The sequence below is a fragment of the Heterocephalus glaber genome, unplaced genomic scaffold (assembly GCF_053883595.1).
Source record: "Heterocephalus glaber isolate CG9 unplaced genomic scaffold, H.glaber_assembly_v1.0 deba00001452, whole genome shotgun sequence".
Lineage (NCBI taxonomy): Eukaryota > Metazoa > Chordata > Mammalia > Rodentia > Bathyergidae > Heterocephalus > Heterocephalus glaber.
In genome coordinates this window covers 16,418,596-16,436,441 of record NW_028258302.1, presented here as the reverse complement: position 1 = coordinate 16,436,441, position 17,846 = coordinate 16,418,596, and the positions used below count along the sequence as shown (strand labels likewise).

Sequence of the window (17,846 nt, the reverse complement as noted above, 5' to 3'; positions counted from 1 at the left end):
AACGCCCCTTAGGTCAAAGGGCTCTTGTGAAATGGGATGCAAGGGAAGGGTTTGGCCAGGGCCAGTGGCTCCAGAGCACATAGTCTCCTCTACCAGAGAACTCTGAACAACAGTGCTCTGTAGAAAGGGAGTCTTCTTCATCCCTCCTCGTGAGCTCCTGGAACAAGAAAGCCCTGGTATCCAGTGGCAAGGCTGGCACAGTCCCCAGAACACAGGTCATCAGTCAGTTCTGTCTCCTGTGACCCAGAGGGTGGCTCTGCCCAGTACAGCTGCCGCTGTGGGGCTGGACACTTCAGCCTTTCCTGTCCTGCTCCCCCTCAGCTCAGTCCACCCTTAGACAAATAATTATGCCTGCCTCCCACTGCCTGAGGAGCTGCAGAAAATCCCTCTTCCCTCCACCGCTGCTGTCCAGAAAGTCATTTCCATCTCCCTTCAGCTGTTCCAGCAGCGTGGGCTGAAGTTGGGGTTTTGGAGACAGCACGCACAAGCTTTATCTCCCCAGTTGCTTCGGGTCACTCTCCATCTGGCACAGTCTCCTCAGCAGAGATTATTGCTTGTACCGATTTGTCCAAAAAAAATTATAGATGGAAGCCCTCAGCTTGGAGCCTCCCAGAGCCTGAATCTTATTTGAAAACCCCAGGACAGGAAAATGACAGGCATTGCAGAGAAAGACAGGCATGTGGTTTACAGGCAGTCACCCAGCCTCCCTGCTGGCTGTGGCTGGGAGGATGGGATGCAGGACAGGGACGGGATGCTGCTTAAGCCTCACAGGATTGGCTTGGGGGTCATCGACCCAGGAAAAAGCAGGTGGCTCCTCAGATGACCCACTGACCTCCCATCCCTTCTCTGAGGGCATCTGTAGTTCTGAGCCCTTGACTCCTTAGAAAGGACCAGGATGTACACCCAGCAGGTGGCTGTAGACAGGGGCACTTGTGACTTGAGAATGGGCTCAAAGAGAGGCTCGAGCAGCCGGTGCCCGAGGTGGGCAGGCTCTGTGCCTATCCATGCAGTCTGAACCTGGCAGAGCACAGCAGTCCCCCAGAGGGCAGACCTGTAGTTCCGGGGTGTTGTGAGTCTTTAGGTTCCCATGTGCCCAGCCCCTGGACCAGTTGTCTGGTGCTGGACAGTCTCCTCTTCTCCCATCCAGGGCTGCCAGCCCCAGCACAGCTCTCTGCCCTCCATAGTAAGAGAGCCACCCACCGTCAGAGGCCTCAAACTCACACCCAAGTTCAGAGGGTTTAGAAATCCATCCCCACTGCATCCCCTGACCAGCTGCCTCAGCAGGCTTCAGCTGGAGGTGGTGGGAGGACTCAAGAAAGCTTTGTTTTACAACCACAGGAGGTCAGCAAACTGGATCACTCCAGAGCACAGAAGTGAGAAGACAGGCTGTTTCCCCATTGGCAATGTTGTTTAGAGACTTGTAGCTTCTCTCTTAAAAATAACCTGTACAAGGGCCAGGGATTTAGCTCAGTGGTTTCGCTGCCTGCTGCTCAAGCGCAAGGACCCGAGTTTGATCCCCGGTACAAAAAAAAATAAATAAATAACCTGTACAGTTCTCCCTCTGTATACAGGGACATTGGGTCTAGGACCCCTGTGGATATCAACTCCATGGATACCCAAGTCATGATAGAAAATGGCATGGTACTTGCATAGAACCTAGAAACATCCTCCATATACCTTAATCATCCCTAGATTACTTATACTACAGAACACAGCGTAAATGCCCTCTTCCGTATTGCTTAGGGAATAACGACAAGAGGAAAAGTCTATACAGGTTCAGTACAGATGCAACTTCTTAAAAAATATTTTCAATCTGCAGTTTCTGATCCCGTGAATGTATAACCTGTGGTTACAGATGGCCAGCTGTGTTATAGGTTTTTATTATAAAAATGGCACAAACCAGTTGCAAGTGGTTCCTGTAGTACCATCTACTCTGAAAGCTGAGGCAGGAGGATCACTTAAGCCCAGGAGTTTGAGGCCAGCAAGGCATCATCTCAAAAATAAAAATAAAAATAAAGTACACAGAAAATAGAGATAAGTCAAAAGAAGAAAATAAACATTGTCCATAAATTTAACCCCCCAGAAGAACATTGCTAATATTTTAGTGGATCTTTCCTTTTTTATGCATCCATGTGCAAATAATTTTTAAAAGTTGAATTACACTGTTGTGAAATATTTTTCTCTTAGTATATTATAAACCCTTCCTTTGCCATTAAATATTCTTCGACAACAAGATTTTAGTGGCTTTCATCGCATGAAAGCCATAATTTAACCACTTCCCTATTGTTTGAGAGAGCATTTCCATTCCCCCCATTCTTTTAAACAATGTTGGAATAAATGGCTATAAAGTTAAAGCTTTACGGCTTTATTGATTATTTATTTCCTGAGAATAAATTGCTAGGATGGAAAGTGTTGAAAGCCAGAAGGTCAGAAGTCCTTTTGCATTAATCTGGCATTTCAGAGTGACAGTTTGAGAAGATTGTGCCTCAGGCAGGGGCCCTGAGGCCTGGAACCCATTCTGGGGGTTATATCATAAAGGGGTTTAGGACATTCACCTCTCCTTCATTCCCACCTGTGAAATGGGAACCATGGGCAACATCTGAGCATCAGAGGGAAAGACCTTTGTCCCATTTTCACTGCGGAAACTCGCCCAAGAAGTAGTGGTTTCTGGAACCTGGATTGGATGGTGGCCTTGGCTCCTAGTTCACTCTTCTTTACACTCTGTCCAAGTAATGCTATGCATTTCCCACACCCTCAGTGCTAGTCAGCTTTCCATCACTGTAACAAAGTACCTGAGATAATCAGCTTACAAAGAGGAAAGGCTTATTTTGGCTCACAGTTTCAGAGTTTGGGTGGCCTTGTTGTTTTGGGCCTGTGTTGGCACAGAACATCATGGCAGCCACATGTGGCCAAGGAGGCCTATTCACCTTATGGAAGCTGGGAAGCAGACAAAGGAGCCTTGATCTCAAAACCCTCTTCAGGGGCCTAACTTTTTCCCAGTAGCCTCACTTCCTCCCAGTAGGCCCCATCTCTTAAAGGTTCCTTCACTCCCAGAAGCACCACTCCCAGAAGCTTGGTAGAGACCAAGCTTTGTCACCTGGATCTTGGGGGACACTCCAGGTCCACATTATAGCACTCTGCCTGTGACATCCTGGTCCCGCAGAGTGGGCAGCTCTGACCACTGGGGACCTGCCCATCTCGGCCAGATCTTCATTTGAACATGGAAGTGACCACCACACACACCAGCTGACTGCCTTCCCTTCTTGTTCTCCATGGTCACCTTGTCACAGTGGCAATTCTTTGTCCTAGTCTTGGCACTACGGTGAAGGATTTACAATGAATATCTAATTTATAGCCCTCTGAGGAGGGCAATACTATCCTCATTTTATGAGCACAGAAATTGAAGCTCAGAGAGAAGTATGTCCCCTGAGCCCACAAAGTCAGTAACTAGGGGGTCAGGGTCCCCCCAGGCTGACTGTAGAGCCCAGCACACTGCCCTTCCCACTCGGGCCCACAACCTTAGGTTCACCCTGCCAGCAGCAACTCCTGGGAGCGACCACACCAACTGACCGGGACTCAGTGCCTTCTGACCCTTGCTTTGCAGGTGTTCCGAATAAAGGCCATCAAGCTGGGAGAGAAGTTGCTGCCAGCCTTCAACACCCCCACAGGAATCCCAAAGGGCGTTGTGAACTTCAAAAGGTAGGACACTGTCTCTTTCCCCACATGTGGCTGCACACCACTGTGGTCCGTGTGTCTTGTCTGGATGGGGCCTGCTGACAAGGCCCAGGGGCAGTTAGCAGACAAGCAAGAAGGGAGCCTTGGTGATCATATTTGTCAAACCTGTTCTTCTATAGATGTGCCACAAGGAAAGGACAGTTCCCGCTTAGGGAGTCAAAGCAAATCAGCTGCATGGTGAAAATAAGCCTTAGCCAAGGACTCTCTTGGACAGGTGTTTGTCACAAAGCCTGACCTTCCCGGGGTTGGGGCCAGTTGCTCCTATGTGCACATCCCACAGTGATGTCTTGACTCGGGACCCTCCAGGTGGGGTCCCCACGCCACCTCCCCACCAAGGGTGCGGGAGCCCAGGGCACATCATTCCCCCCACAGGCAGGTGCCTGGAGCTGCTAAGGGGTCCCAGAACCCAGCTCTGCCTGGGACAGGAATGCTGCTCTCAAGGAGCCCTTGCCTCTCTCCTTGAGCTGTGTGGAACTATGTTCCCAGCCAGCATCAGTCTTCCAAGGCCATCTTTGAGACGCTCTGACACAACCAAGCTGGAGGAAGGCTGCAGCAGTCCCATTGTGCTGGCCCCTGTTCCGTCTCCTGGAGTGAGCCCTCATTTGGGGGCACTCCTCCCCACAGGAGGATCAGCGAGCACTGGAGAGGGATGGTGGGAGTGGGCTCCCTCTGTGCCCTGCAGCCTCACCAGCTCTGCACCCCTTCTCTGTCCTGCAAGAGATGACTTGGCCTGTTTGGTCTGGACCATCTCACTGCAATCTCACCAAAGGCTGAGGGCCACCGGGGCTGAGGAAGTCCTGTCCTCCGTGCTAGGATTATGCTCGGTCTTACTCAGACTCCATTTCCACACACGCTGATCCTGCAGAGTCATGCCCAGCTGCTGTGAAGCCTACTGCAGGCTCTCCCAGGTCTGGAACAGGACCTCCCTGGGCACCCCTGCCCCCTATGTGACAGCCCTGGGCTGTGTTCCTCAGAGCTCGACCTCATCCCACACGGAGCCCAGAGCATCTGCTGAGGGAATTGAGTATTTTTAGGCTGTTTGCAGGTGCCGTGCTGTATACATTTGTACACAAATGCATATTTCCTGGCAACGTCTCCCTTTTATCTTCTGTTGCTAAAAATGGGAGGAATACAGAGATGGATACAGCTTGTGCGGCTGAGTCTGCTCCTTGGAGGGAGCCTGCTGGTGGGCACTGGGCCCTCACTGCCCCCTGCCCAGCACTGCCAGGCAGGCAATGGGCTGCCGCAACCTGTGGTCTGCAGGGACCACTGTGATACCTAGCACAGGGACAGTGGCCAGTCCACCGACCTCTGCACCTGACCTGTCTCCCTGTCTCACATACATGTACACTGCGCAAGTCGCAGAGGCTCCAATCCACATGCTTACCTCTGTCACGGACGTGCTCACATTTGTGCACAGGCACACACAGCACACAAATACACATTTACCCAGCTCCCCCCTGCCACACCCAGATATGTACTTCTCGTAACCACTAGCGGCTATGCAGTGTACGCTATGTGTCAGGCGCATTGTGAGCACCTGACATGGATTCTTTCTTTTTAACCTCACAGCAACCACAGGGACTCCATTTTGCCAGTAAAGAAACTGGGGCTCAGAGAAGTGTGGTAACTGACCTGAGGTCACACAGCAGCCAAATGAAGTTAGAATTAGCATCCACCTCTGTCTGGCTCCAGAGGTAATGGTTCTACCACACACAGAGAAGCTTTAGCTAATGTATAGCAGGCATCATGGAGAAGCCCTCCTGCCCGGGGAGGGAAAGAACACAGGCTGCAGGTCCTCATGCCCTTAAAAGGCTGGAAGGGGAGGGAAAGGGGGGCAGAACCACCTGCTGGCCCACTGGCTCCACGAGCTGGTCTCTGGGATGCTCCCCAGGGCACATGCATTTGGGACACAGTACCTAAGATTTGGATTTGGATTCAGCTCCACTGACCTTGGAAAAGTGTCCCCACCTTTCTGATCCTAAGTAGCCTTGCCTGTGAGATAAAAAACAAGGTATCTAGCGCCATGGATATGCAGTCAAATAAGAAACCAAAGCCACCTGGCCCATCTTAGAAATATATTAATGATAGTAACAAACAAATAACTTACATGTGCATAATTACATAGGGATAAAAATAACAATAATTTCATGCATGATTCATACCTCACAATAACTCCATGAGGCACTGGTACCAAATTTCCCAGATGAGGAAACTTGAGCTCTAGGGACATGAACCAGTCTGCCCGAGGGCACCCGCCTAGTACCTGAGGGGTATTAGGTGAAGCCAAGCGAGGGGAGGCCAGGCACCCAGCCACTACCTGCCCACATCTCCAGGCTCCACCTGTCCGCAGTGGGCTCCACCACAGACAGCCCACTGGGCTGATGAGGAAGTGAGGGCAGAAGAGAGGAGGGGGAAGGTTAGGGTTAGGGTTAGGTAAGACCCCAAGTCTTACAGGGGTAGCTTGTTGATAGAAACAAACAATACGTGAGTCAGACAGGCCTGGGCTCAAATGACCTTCAGCAGGTCATATCCCATCCCCAACCTCAGTGTCCTCATCAGCAAAATGGGGCCAGAGAGGATCGATGGAGATTGCATGGTGAAAGCTCCCAGCACAGTGCCTGGCACACAGCAGGTTCCCCACCTCCCCACAGTTACAGTTGCTCCCAGCAAAGGAGCCTTCTGGCCAGTAGGGAGGGGTGGGTGTGACCTTGGCTGCTGCTTTCTTTTCAGTGGGAGCTGGGGCTGGGCCACTGCAGGCAGCAGCAGCATCCTGGCAGAGTTTGGATCCCTGCACTTGGAATTCTTACACCTCACTGAGCTCTCAGGCAACCCCATCTTCGCAAAAAAGGTAAGTGTCCTCCCTGCTCCCTCCCAGGACAGCCCCCACCCTCTCCCCAGAGAGCAGGATGAACATCTGCTGTCGCAGACTCTTCAAAGGTGACAGGTATGTGGTCCTTCTCCATGGCAGTTATTTGTGGAGAAGCTGACTGTGTCCCACACCAGGTGGCAGGGAGGGGAGCACAGCCATCACCAGGACTCTGGAGGGTGGAAGGAGGCAGAACTCTGCCAGGAAGAAGGTTTGTACTATTGCACATCAGCTCAGTGGCAAATCTGTGAACTATGAAATCTGGAGAAAGAACAGCTGAAACCTAGGCACCGCCTGGTGTTGGCAGAAATTGGCCACCAATGCGCACCTCCCCCTTCCAGGGACGTTTAGCTTTTCCATGTAAAATCTGCCTGCCTTCTCCTCCCAGATGCCTGACTGGCTTGCATTGGCAGCAGGCAGGCAACGTGATCCCTCCGCAAAGCAGATGCCCATGACTGTCCCTTCTCACTCTTCCCTGCCATCTAAGGCCACGTGGTTTCTTGGAAGTGGACTCAGGATGCTGTCCAGTGACAGCAGCTGGAACCTGGCCTTTCTGGGAGGCCTTCCAGGAGGGATGGTTCCTCGCTGCTGCAGCCCTGAGCAGTCCCCGCAGGAGACGTCTCTCTCTGTCTGCCCCTAAACCCAAAGGAGGGCAGTGTGCACACCGCCCTCAGATGGCACTCAGGCTCCTGCTGCAATGATCCCTCTGTGAGTCCCTCAGGGAGATGGAATCCCCAGGACAGCCTTTGGGTCCCGCCAGAGGGAAAGCCTTCTCTCCCTTCAGGATTGCCAGCCTCCTAGACTGGCAAGGGGGCTGGAGGCTGGGGTGATGGATTCACCCCTCTACGTGATGCTCCCAGTCTTGTGTTGCCAGTTGGCCTCTGCCTCACCCATCACAGAGTGAGGAAGCAGACCCCCAGCCTCACCTCAGGCCCAGGAATCTGTGTCATCATACACATCCCGGAGTTCTTTCTGCCGGTTTGGGGACCACTGCTTATTCACTGTGGGAATCCACCAAATTGTCCTCAAGCTCAAGAAGAGCCACTTGGTCATTGTCTGACACAGCGCTCACCGCCACCCTCCAAACATCCACACTGCCGTCAGCCCTTCTGTTAGAGATGTTTTCCTCCTGAGAGACTCTGCCCCCAGGACTCCCTTGGAAAGTTCAGAGGCTGAGTGTAATCTTATTTCCTGATGCTCTTATCTTCTGACCCTTTGCCCACCACTACGACCCTTGCCCCTGCCTTCCTGCACCATTGCCCTAGAGCCAGACTCCTCCTCCAGGATGCCCCAAGGGTTCTGGATTGACCAGGACAAGGACCACACACTGGCCCTGGTTAGCCGGAATGACAGTCACCACTGTCCAAGCACCTGCTGTGTATAGTTGTATCGGCTCCAGTTCCCCCCAGCCCAGCAACCCTAGGAGGTGGTCATCTTGCTCTCCCCATTTTACAGAGGAGGAAACTGAGACTCAGGCCAAGCAATCTGGCCAGGGCCTCCCAGCTGGTGAGCTGTTAAGTTGGGATTCAAGCCCAGGACTTTCTGGCTCTTCCCACACCAGACAAGTACAGCAGGCTGCAGGCTTTTCCTCTGGAGTCCATCCCTCCATCTCTGTTTCCACATTTGCATACTCTGGCTATTTTCATCCCCCATCACACCTCCCACAGAGGCGATTATTGGCAGTCAACAAATTGGCCCAAATTCTGGAAGCGCCTGCACCCTCCAGGGGAGCTAATTTAGCCTGCTTCACTGCTCACCGCTAGGACAGTGGAGAATAACTTAGGTACAAGCACATTCCTGTCCCCAAAATGGACTCCGTTAACATAAATGGACATGAAGTCTGATGTGGCAAAGCCAAGTGCTGGCCCCTGGAAAGAAAGGTCTGACAGCTAAGAGGCTGCTCCTCTATCTCCACACCTTGGAGATTAATCTATTGGTGTATGGTGATGTGATCCCCAGAGCATTCCTCTCCGGAGCATCCTGCCCAGGGTGGGACTTAGAGCACTGCCAGAGAGCAGACACCCATGGAGAAAGTCCTCAGTTCTGCCTCTCACCTTCACAGCCCCAAAGGTTGCAAATCAGTGTCAGCTTGCTCCAGCTGGGGCAGCCTTTGGAATGTGTTGCCATGTGGTCACCATCCTGGGCGGACCCAGCAGCCTCTCCGTGTAGGGAGATAATGTATATAGCAGGTCCAGCTTGAAGGAACTGAGAAATGCTAACAGCTCTTCTTACCATCATCATTAAAACCCTGAGATGCCAGCTGGGGAGTAGGGGTGTTCAGGAGTCCAGGCCTGTCCCCTGCAATCTCTCCTGTGGTGTCCAATAAATTATATGTTACCAGATTGAACTATATGCAAGTGTCAAATCATGACCAAAATTTCTTTAATTACTTAACATACGTTTTTGGTATAGTGAGAACAATTAAAATCTATTCTGAGCAATTTGTGAGAATGCAATATGTTGCTGCTAATCGGAGTCACCATGCATCAGATCCCTTGAACTCATTCCTCCTAACTAAAATTTGGCCAACATCTCCACAACCCTCCCACCCACCCTCACCCTTGGTGTAGCCAGTATTCTGCTCTGTTTCCGTGAGTCCAGCTTTATTCTATTCCACAGTTAAGTGAGGTCACATGGTATCTGTCTTTCATTCAACAAAACATCCTCCTGGTTCACCCATGCTGTTCAAAAATGGCAACCTTTGCTTCTTTATTGAGGCTGACTAGTATTCCATCGTGTACCCACCACCTTTCCTTTGCCCATTCATCTCCTTGAGCACTCGGATTGGTTCTGTATCCTGGCTGGTGTAGAGAGTGCTACAGTGCATATGGGGGAGACAGATGTCTCTTTGATGTATTGATTTCATTTCTTTTGGGTATATGCCCAGTTATGGGATGGCTACATTTGACCATTTATGGCCTATTTAAAAGGCAATTTTACAAAATGGTTACAAATGAGCTATTGTTACTTATTTGACCCCCACAAAAGGTCTACCCCAAAAGCAGGCTGTGGTGCTGGCACCAGGCAGAGCAGTCAGTGGCGAGCCAGTAGCTCAGGCCCCACCGTGACCTGGTTCTGCCAGGCCTCTCTGTGTGCGCCCTGGGGCAAGGCCCACTGGCCACCTCTGGTTGGAGCCTGCAGTTCCTTACACCACTTTTCCTCTTGCCTCGTAGGAACTGTGTCATCTGCGAATCTGAGCCAGCTGTCTCCTGTCCCCGGGATCAGTTGGATCCCAGGAGTCAGTTGGTTTCTTCAGGGAGGTGAAGGGGTACTGTGTCTGTCTCTCGACAGGTCAGGAACATCCGCAAGGTCCTCAGGAAAATCGATAAGCCCTTTGGCCTCTACCCCAACTTCCTCAGCCCAGTGAGTGGGAACTGGGTACAACGTGAGTACAGAGACGCCGCCACGCTCACTCCAGGGGTTCCTGGTCAGGAATCCCTAGCCAGGGCCCCAGCCCAGCGTTTGCACAGCTCTTAGATACCACCTCCTCCCACCCCCCAGGCACAGGGGGCCTTTCGCTGTTACTGCCACTGCTGGGGTGGGTGTAAAAAAGCCCTTCTTTGAACCCCATCCTCCCCTAGTTCTCCAGCTGCCGTCTCACATGGTGACCATTCTGGCCTCCTTCATTGTTCCCAACCTGGTACAGTTGTCCTCACTGAAAAAGGCTCTGCATCTTCTCCCAACCCCTTTGATCTGGCTCCTCACTTCAAGCTCTAATTAAAACAATTTTAAGCAGAGTCTAACAATAATGACATAAAAATCATTAATTTACCACTATACCTTAAACCTATAAGAATCAGTCCCTAAATTTTCACTTGTCTCTGTTTAGAAACTTGACTTTCAGCTGCACAGTTGTTGGTCACCAGTGGAACATCATTCACGTGCGCCCCCACCCACTGACACAGAATGGGGGTTGAGGACACCCATTGTGTTCAGAATCTCCCACGCTTATGTGAAGTGCATTCCACTGAGAAGCTCTGGGAGAAGCAGGCCACAGTGGCCATGGTCAGCAGAAATTGGTGGTAGCAGATCCCTTCCTGAGTCCTGCCCGAGACCCACCCACCTCCATGTCTCTAGGGATCATGAAAAAGTAGACCTGAGTAATGGTTGTGAGGCTTGGGAGAATTCTCTTGATCTCTGAACCTTGGTTTCCTGTCCTGTGAAATGTGAGAAGTGAGTATGCTGGGTTCTGTGTCCCAGGAAGGCATGCAGGAAGGGCCAGAGGCTGCCAGAAGCCACCTGCATCTCACTCTTCAAAAGCACATCTGGGTTGTCCCAAAAAGAATGATTTGAGCAGGACTTGGAGGGCTGGCTTGGGGGAGGGCTCGATGGAGACACTGCAGACACCTTTGCTTCCCACCTGGGCCTCTGCCATCTGCTGGTCTAAGAGGTCCAGAAAATTTGACCCAAGGACTTCCCCCAGCGATGGCTTCACCCCAAGTGGCCTCCTGAAAAAGAAAGCACTTATAGAAATACAAAGTATTCTCAACCAAAACACACTGCCAAATCCGAAAGTGTAGGGGGAAAATGAAAGCTTGCATTACAGATTATGGCCATGGGAAGAGACAGTTCAGTAACTGTTAGCAGCTTTTAATTGCAAGGCCTGAATGGGTAAGGAGCTGAGCTGCCTCAGGACAATGCAGCAAAACTCATAAAAAAGGATGAGAGAGGTGTGGCTTCCCAGCTAAACAGTTACTTCAGCAAATAACAGGACACCTCACTCCCAGCTGAGAGGCATAATTTTCTTTTCAGACTGCTCCAGGGGCAGCAGGTCTGGGCAAAGTCAGTCACATATGGGAAATTGTTTCATATTAATAAAATACGAGTCCACAGCCTGCTAAAGAGCAAAGGGAAGGTCATAAAACCCTGCTGATCCGGGCTTCTGCCTTCCTCCTCCCCTGGCTTTCGTGCCCAGGGTCATCGCAGGTTTTCTGGGGGTTTTCTTGGATCCTCTGGAGCATATGAATCTTTTCAGCAGATGATCACATCCCCACCTTGCACAAGCTAAGCACATTTATTCTGTCTCCTCTTGAATCCTCAGAACAAACCTGTACCAGGTGGGCAGGGACTGTTGAACCCGATTGCAGCCAGAAATCACAGCACAGGCGGAGGAGGAACAAGGGCTGCAGTATCCCAGTTACCTGCCTCTGCTCTTGCCTGCTTCCCACTCCACCTTGAAGCTAAGCTTCAGGGTAACAGAGGCTCAAAACCCTGCTGCTGCTAAGACTTTATAACCAGGAGAAATCCACCGGGCTCCCAGCGTACCAGACACAGATGAGACCACCCTAAGACCAGTGCCTTGGAGCTTTGAGAGCTGCCAAGGAAGTAAACATGGTCCTGAGTCACTCGTCCTCCATCCACTGCCTGAATCCCACTGTCTGCTGTGGGAAGCAGCAGGTCTGGGTTTCCCTAGTGGCCCGGAGCTGTGAGCTGCCCACAGGCCCAGCCTGGCAGCCTCCCTAGCTTCATGCCCTCTGGTTCCTTAGGCTGTGGCCCTGTCTCCTGTGGCCAAGTGTGAGGAGTCCATTGGCACAGTCAGGCACCCGCAGTCAGACTGCGTTTGGCTCCAAGACACTAACTTGTGCTCCCCTTCTCACATTTTATAGCCTGGAAGACTAAGCCCCCGAGTGGACAGTGGCTTACCCTGCACTAATATAGATGCACCTCTTCTGATTCCCACCCCTGGGCTTCTCCCAGTGTGCTATACAGCCATTAAGTGGTGGACCCCTTGTGAGGCTGTCTGTTTGGGTCAAGTCCCCCAGCCAGGTGACACACAACCCCAGGAGAGAGTCCTGAAGCCTTAGTGATTGGCTCCTTCCCCTCTCCTGCATACCCCTACCAGAGAGAGTCCTGCACCATGTCACACCATGTCATCTCGTGAGGAAGTGCAAACCTGGCTTGACATCCAAGCTCTGCTCAGCCCTCCCTCCCCTCCATTCACTGAGTGCTCACTGGGCCTCTCCAAGTGCTACATGGGTACTGGGCACAAGAACGAATTGTACAGTCCCCACAAAGAACTCTCAATCTGGCCGAGCTGCAGACCCGTAAACAGATCCTTCTAACGATACTGGGAGCATCCCATGGCAAAGTGTGACAACAGTCGTGAGGAGGGTGGCCCTGGGTGTGCCTCCCATGAAGGCCGGGGGCCAAATGTGCACTTGCTTTACTTAATTCACATGACCACCCACAAGAGGGGCTGTGACAGAGTCATCAGCCATGCTCGACCTCAGTCTAGGAAAGCCTGAGCTGCACCTGCCAGATGAGTGAGTGCCAGCCAGGCAGGGTAGGGTGAGGCAGGGCATCCAAGGCCCAGGAGCAGCACAAGCCAAGGAACAGAAGAGAGAAATTCCACAGTGAAGGCTTCAAGAAGGATGTTTGAAGTGGCAGAGAAAAAGAAAGGCAGCAGGTGATGGGTCAGGAGATGACAGTGTTCTCAGCTGCCCCACTGTGGCTGCCCCTCCTGGAGCAGAGGGGAGCTACTGGGGGCTTTAGGAGACCCACCCAGTCCGACGTCCAGCCTGCCCCCTCTGCACAGACCTGCTCCTGCCCCTCTGCCTGCTCCAGCTGCACCCTCCAGCTGTGGTGATGAGAGGCTGGGCAGGGTCCAGGTCTCTCTCCCCCTCCGCATAGCCAGGTCCCACGCCATTTACTCCTCCCCAGTCCTCCAGGACCTCATGCTTTCTCCTGTCTGTTTCAGTTTTTGCAAGCTCTTCTGTTCCAGAGCACTTTGCTGGGGCAGGATTTGGTCATGGACAAGGACTGGCGGCTGCAGGGCTAATCTCCCATGTGATGGCCTCCTCTCAGCCCCGTCCCAGGTTCCACCTGTCTTTATCCTCTGTGTTTGGTCGCACTTCCTGCTCACTTGCCTCATCTTTATGCATCTGTTTTCACCCTCTGGATGACTGTGTAGAGTGCAGAAAGTGAGGGCTCTCCCGCCTGCCAGGGTGGTAGCCTTGCACAAGCTAAGGTCTCCCTCAGTTTTCCCTCCTGGGAAATGGCCAGATGGTGCTTACCTCACAAGGTAATGGGAAGATAAAGTTAAAACAATACAGTGAAGCTCTTGGCCCATGACAAACACCCAATAAAAAGGGAGCTGGGGGCATAGTCTCTCCACATCTCACTTTCTCAATCTCTTGTTTCTTCCCTTGTCCTTCTCCAGAGGAGTTGCAAAAACTCTGCCGGCCTTACACTCCTCAGTCCACCCCATGTCCCCTGTCTGTCCCTCTGAACGGAAACCAGCTCTTCCGTAACTTTGTTATGGAAGCGATGTGTGTCCTTGTGCTGCTTCTGGGGGTCATGGTCCTCGGCAGCTGTCTCTCTCCTCATGAGCCCCAGCCTGAGAGGCTCTGCTCTGTGGGTGACTGGCAGGTGCCACTGGTCCACTGGCCACCAGGGCAGAGGGAAGGTCTTGAGCCCCGTTTGACCCTCCTCCATCCTACTCCTTTGAGTTCATTTATCCCAATTTGCTCAATTTAAACTCCCTTTCTCCAGTCTCTTACTCTGGGTCTGAGGAGCTGAGTTAAGGCTTCTCCTCCTCCCTGTGGCCTTTCGGGAAGGCCCCGCATTAATTACCATGTTTGTCACTGGGCAATAAAATGCTGTGAACTCCCTGCCACCAGATTATCTTTTTAAAGAAACACAACCCACTTACAGTTCATAAGTAGGGACCCTCTGTCTGCAGGCCCTGAAGAGCCCGTGCACCTGGCTTGAGACACATAGCTCGAGGTACCCTGGTGTCCTGTGCTTAGAAGACTGTGTCTGTCAGCCCCACTGGGGTTCGGGGGTGGTAGGTTGGATGCCAGCTCCCACAGCCCCCATCCTCTGGTCAGCGAGGCCTGCATGGAAAATGTCCCCACTCGGCCTCTCCACAGCCTGTGGCAGATGGAGTTGACATTCTTGTCCTCTTTCCCCACACAGACCATGTCTCTGTTGGAGGACTCGGCGATAGTTTTTATGAATATTTGATCAAATCCTGGTTGATGTCTGCCAAGACAGACATGGAGGCTAAAAATATGTACTATGAAGCCTTGGAGGTAAGACATTCACTGAGTTCCTTGTGGGGAGCTGATCATTAGCCACGGGCCCCAGAGTGCTTGGGGGGGATCACAGAGGCCTGCTGAGCCCCCCAGGGTAGGCTCAGGGAATGGCAGAGCAGCCCCTCCTGGCCAGCACTTTGCACTGTCTCTCGCTTGTCCCTTGTCAGTGTCCTCAGGAAACCTAAGCACAGGTTAAGTCATTTGTCCAAGGTCTCATAGGAAGTGACAGTCAATCTGACTTAGAAACCACAGTTCAAAAATCCACCCACTCCCTGCTCAGACACTTCACTTAATACAGCAGCAGGCTGTGGCTAGGAGCAGCCTGTCGAGCAAGACCCTTGGCTGTCTTCCTGCCACACTAGAGGTGATATAATTAGCATGGCCGAGCTGCTGGTTCTCTCGATGTGGACAGAAACCCAAACTCAGAGAGGAGAAGGCATTGGTTCAAGGCCACACAGCACGGGACTGACAGAGCTGGCACCACTGCTAGTCTATCCACAGGGTGGGACAAGCAAGGATGGTAGGCTGAGTCCTTCCAAAGAAAAACTAGAGCAGAAGGGGCAGTTGGTCAGCCTGGGCTGTGGAGAAGAGGGTTAGGGATTCCCATAGCACATTCATAGTTAACGAAAGGGCACTGGGCAGCCTCTGAACCTCAGTTTCCCCATAAAGTTAATTAAGCAAGTTAGATCTGTTTTGGCACCACCTTGGTCTAAACTACCACTACATTTCCTCTAAATTGAGCTCCTTCCCCTCTGCTCTACTCTCTCAATCACCACTCCACACAGCAGCCAGAAAAGTTGGAAAGCCATAGCCTCTCTCACCCACTTCTCTTAGCACCCAGGATAAACTAGATCCTGCTCCTTTGCTTCCCAAGTCCTACCTGATTGGGACCCTGCTGATCACCATGACTTCATCTCTTCGCTCTTTTCTCTCTGCTTCCTCAGACCCACTAAGCTTATTCTCACATCAGGGCCTTTGCATTTGCTGTCCCCTCTACCTGGAATGACATGCAGATAGCTTAGTCCCTCTTATCAGTTAGCTCTCAACTCAGATGCTACTGAATTACCCTTCCCAGTCTCTCTGTCACATTATCCAGGCTTCCTCTCTTCTTCCACTATAACAGTGTCACGTGTGCACATTTGTGCTTACTTGATCATTGTCTATCTTCCCCAAGTACAATGTGAGTTACCTAGGACCAGGGATCCTGTCTGCTAGTTCACCCTGTATGCCTCACTTCTGAACACTGTCTAGCACACAACAGGCACGCAACAATTATATGAACAAATGAATGTATGAATGCTGAATGGGTGGGTGAATGGAAGGAAGGATATATGGATGGGAAGGATGGATGGAGGATGGATATGCAAGTGGTTAGATGAGGGGGTGGATGAGTGGGTGGATGGGTATATGAGATGAATGACTGGGTGGGTATAGTAGTAGGTGGATGAGTGGATGGATGTGAAGAGTTTGATGGCTAGATGGATGAGTTGGTAGATGGACAGGTGAATTGATATGAGCAGATGGGTGGGTGGATGGATGGATGGATGGATGGGTGGATTGATGGATGATCTCTTAAGTACCCTTGATTGTACGAAGCTGGCCAAAACTAGAGCACTCAAAGAAACACATTTAAACAGACATCTAGAGTTGTGGACTTTTCCAGACATGTCCAACCTGCATCCCACAAGCCACTTGCCCCCCCACTTTAAAAATGTTATAATAGCAATTTTAAAATAAAGTTTTGTTATTTCTATACATTAACTATATTTTATATGTGGCCCGAGACAATTCCTCTCTGCTCGGTGCAGCCCAGGCAACCCAAAGAGTGGAACATGACTTTGGCCTCAGGAGGAGTCCCCAGCACCAAGACCTCAGTCCTAAAGGAACAGCGGGGCTCCAGTCCCAGCTCAGTATGAGCCTCAGCGCTGTCTGTGCTTAAGCTCAGAGCAAGGCCAGTGTCCCCTGCTGCAGGATTAGCCTCAGCTCTGTCTGCTGTTCCTTGCAGAGTAAACTTGAAGTTCACCAGTGGCTGATTCCCTGCCCTCGGGGCACACTGTAGTTGAGGCTTCAAGAGGAGAAATGGCCATGAATTATTTAAGCAGCCAGGAGCTTCACAGAAAGCACTTGATTGAACAGGAGAGGACTCAGCTTTGCTCCCACATATGATCTCCCCAGTGAGGACCCTGGAGCTGCTCTGACCCTGGGTAAAGGCAGGGCCTCGGGCAAGTTTGGAGCTTTGAAGAATGTTCTGGTGGTTCTCACCCTTGTCAGCAGGTTAAAAATCAAATCCAGGGGAGCTGTCAAATCCTGTGTCCAGGCTGCAGCCCTGCTGACTTACATCAGAACCTCTAGGGGTTGGGGCCCAGAGGTAGTGTTTTAAAGCCCCCAAGAGATTTCAGTGTGCAACCAGGGGTGGAAATCAGCAGGTTAGACCCAGGTCCAGCTGGCCTGGATGGGGGAGGTTAGGCAGGCCGGACTGGGTCCGGAGAAGGGGCATCAAAGAGAACAGGGAGAGCTTTGGGCTAGTGCTCTGTGTCCTTGGTCATATAGCCCTATCTTGGAGGAGCCTGGCCAACCTGAAGTCCCTCTTAGGAGGCCTGTCCCCAAGGGAGATGAAGGAACAGCAGGCCAAGGCACCAAGCCACATCTTTGAGTGCTCTCTGCTTTCATCCTCACAGCCATCCCAGGAATGATTCCCATTTTACAGATGAGCAAAGTGGGTCTTCAAAAAACTGAAATAACTTGCCCAAAGTCACCCGGCTCTTAACTTGCATTACATAGCTAGGACTCAGGGCCCAGGTCCCCACCACCTACCCAACCCCTCTCATGCATTTTGCTATGATCTACACCTTTGCCTTTCGCTCACCAGCCTGTGCTGCCCTGTGTTTTGCTCGTGGCATAAGAAAGCCTTGTTTTTATCTTCACATCTGCTCATTCGAATGTATCTTCAAAGAGACACCAGTACATACTGCAATTACTTAGCTTGGGGCTAATGCCACATGGAAGTAACCTGTGGGGTATAGTCTGAAAGGTACAGATTTCTAGCTCCAGTACATGGCACATCCCCCAGATATCTGTGTTCTCCCATCTCAAATGTTGACAACTGGTGACTGGGAGCCAGGTTTTGGGCCCTGGGCTCTCCAGGGTCCCTGCCCTGAGCCTATGCTTAGCTAGGAAGACCCTGCCCAGGAGCCAGAGTTGGGCCA

At 51.7% G+C, this 17,846-nt stretch overlaps 1 protein-coding gene across 3 annotated transcripts in view; it reads left to right on the top strand.

The window, feature by feature from the left end:
* Positions 1–17,846, top strand: part of Man1c1 (mannosidase alpha class 1C member 1) — a 132,031-nt gene that overhangs the window by 105,681 nt on the left and 8,504 nt on the right. For all 3 annotated transcript variants that reach the window (XR_205502.4, XM_004850613.4, XM_087215542.1), the window contains exons 5-8: positions 3,605–3,699; positions 6,469–6,586; positions 9,896–9,989; positions 14,522–14,637. Coding sequence is in view for 2 of the 3 variants with exons in the window: in XM_004850613.4 (XP_004850670.1) it covers positions 3,605–3,699; positions 6,469–6,586; positions 9,896–9,989; positions 14,522–14,637 (423 nt within the window). In the remaining variant the exon portion in view is untranslated. The remainder of the gene's footprint in view (positions 1–3,604; positions 3,700–6,468; positions 6,587–9,895; positions 9,990–14,521; positions 14,638–17,846) is intronic.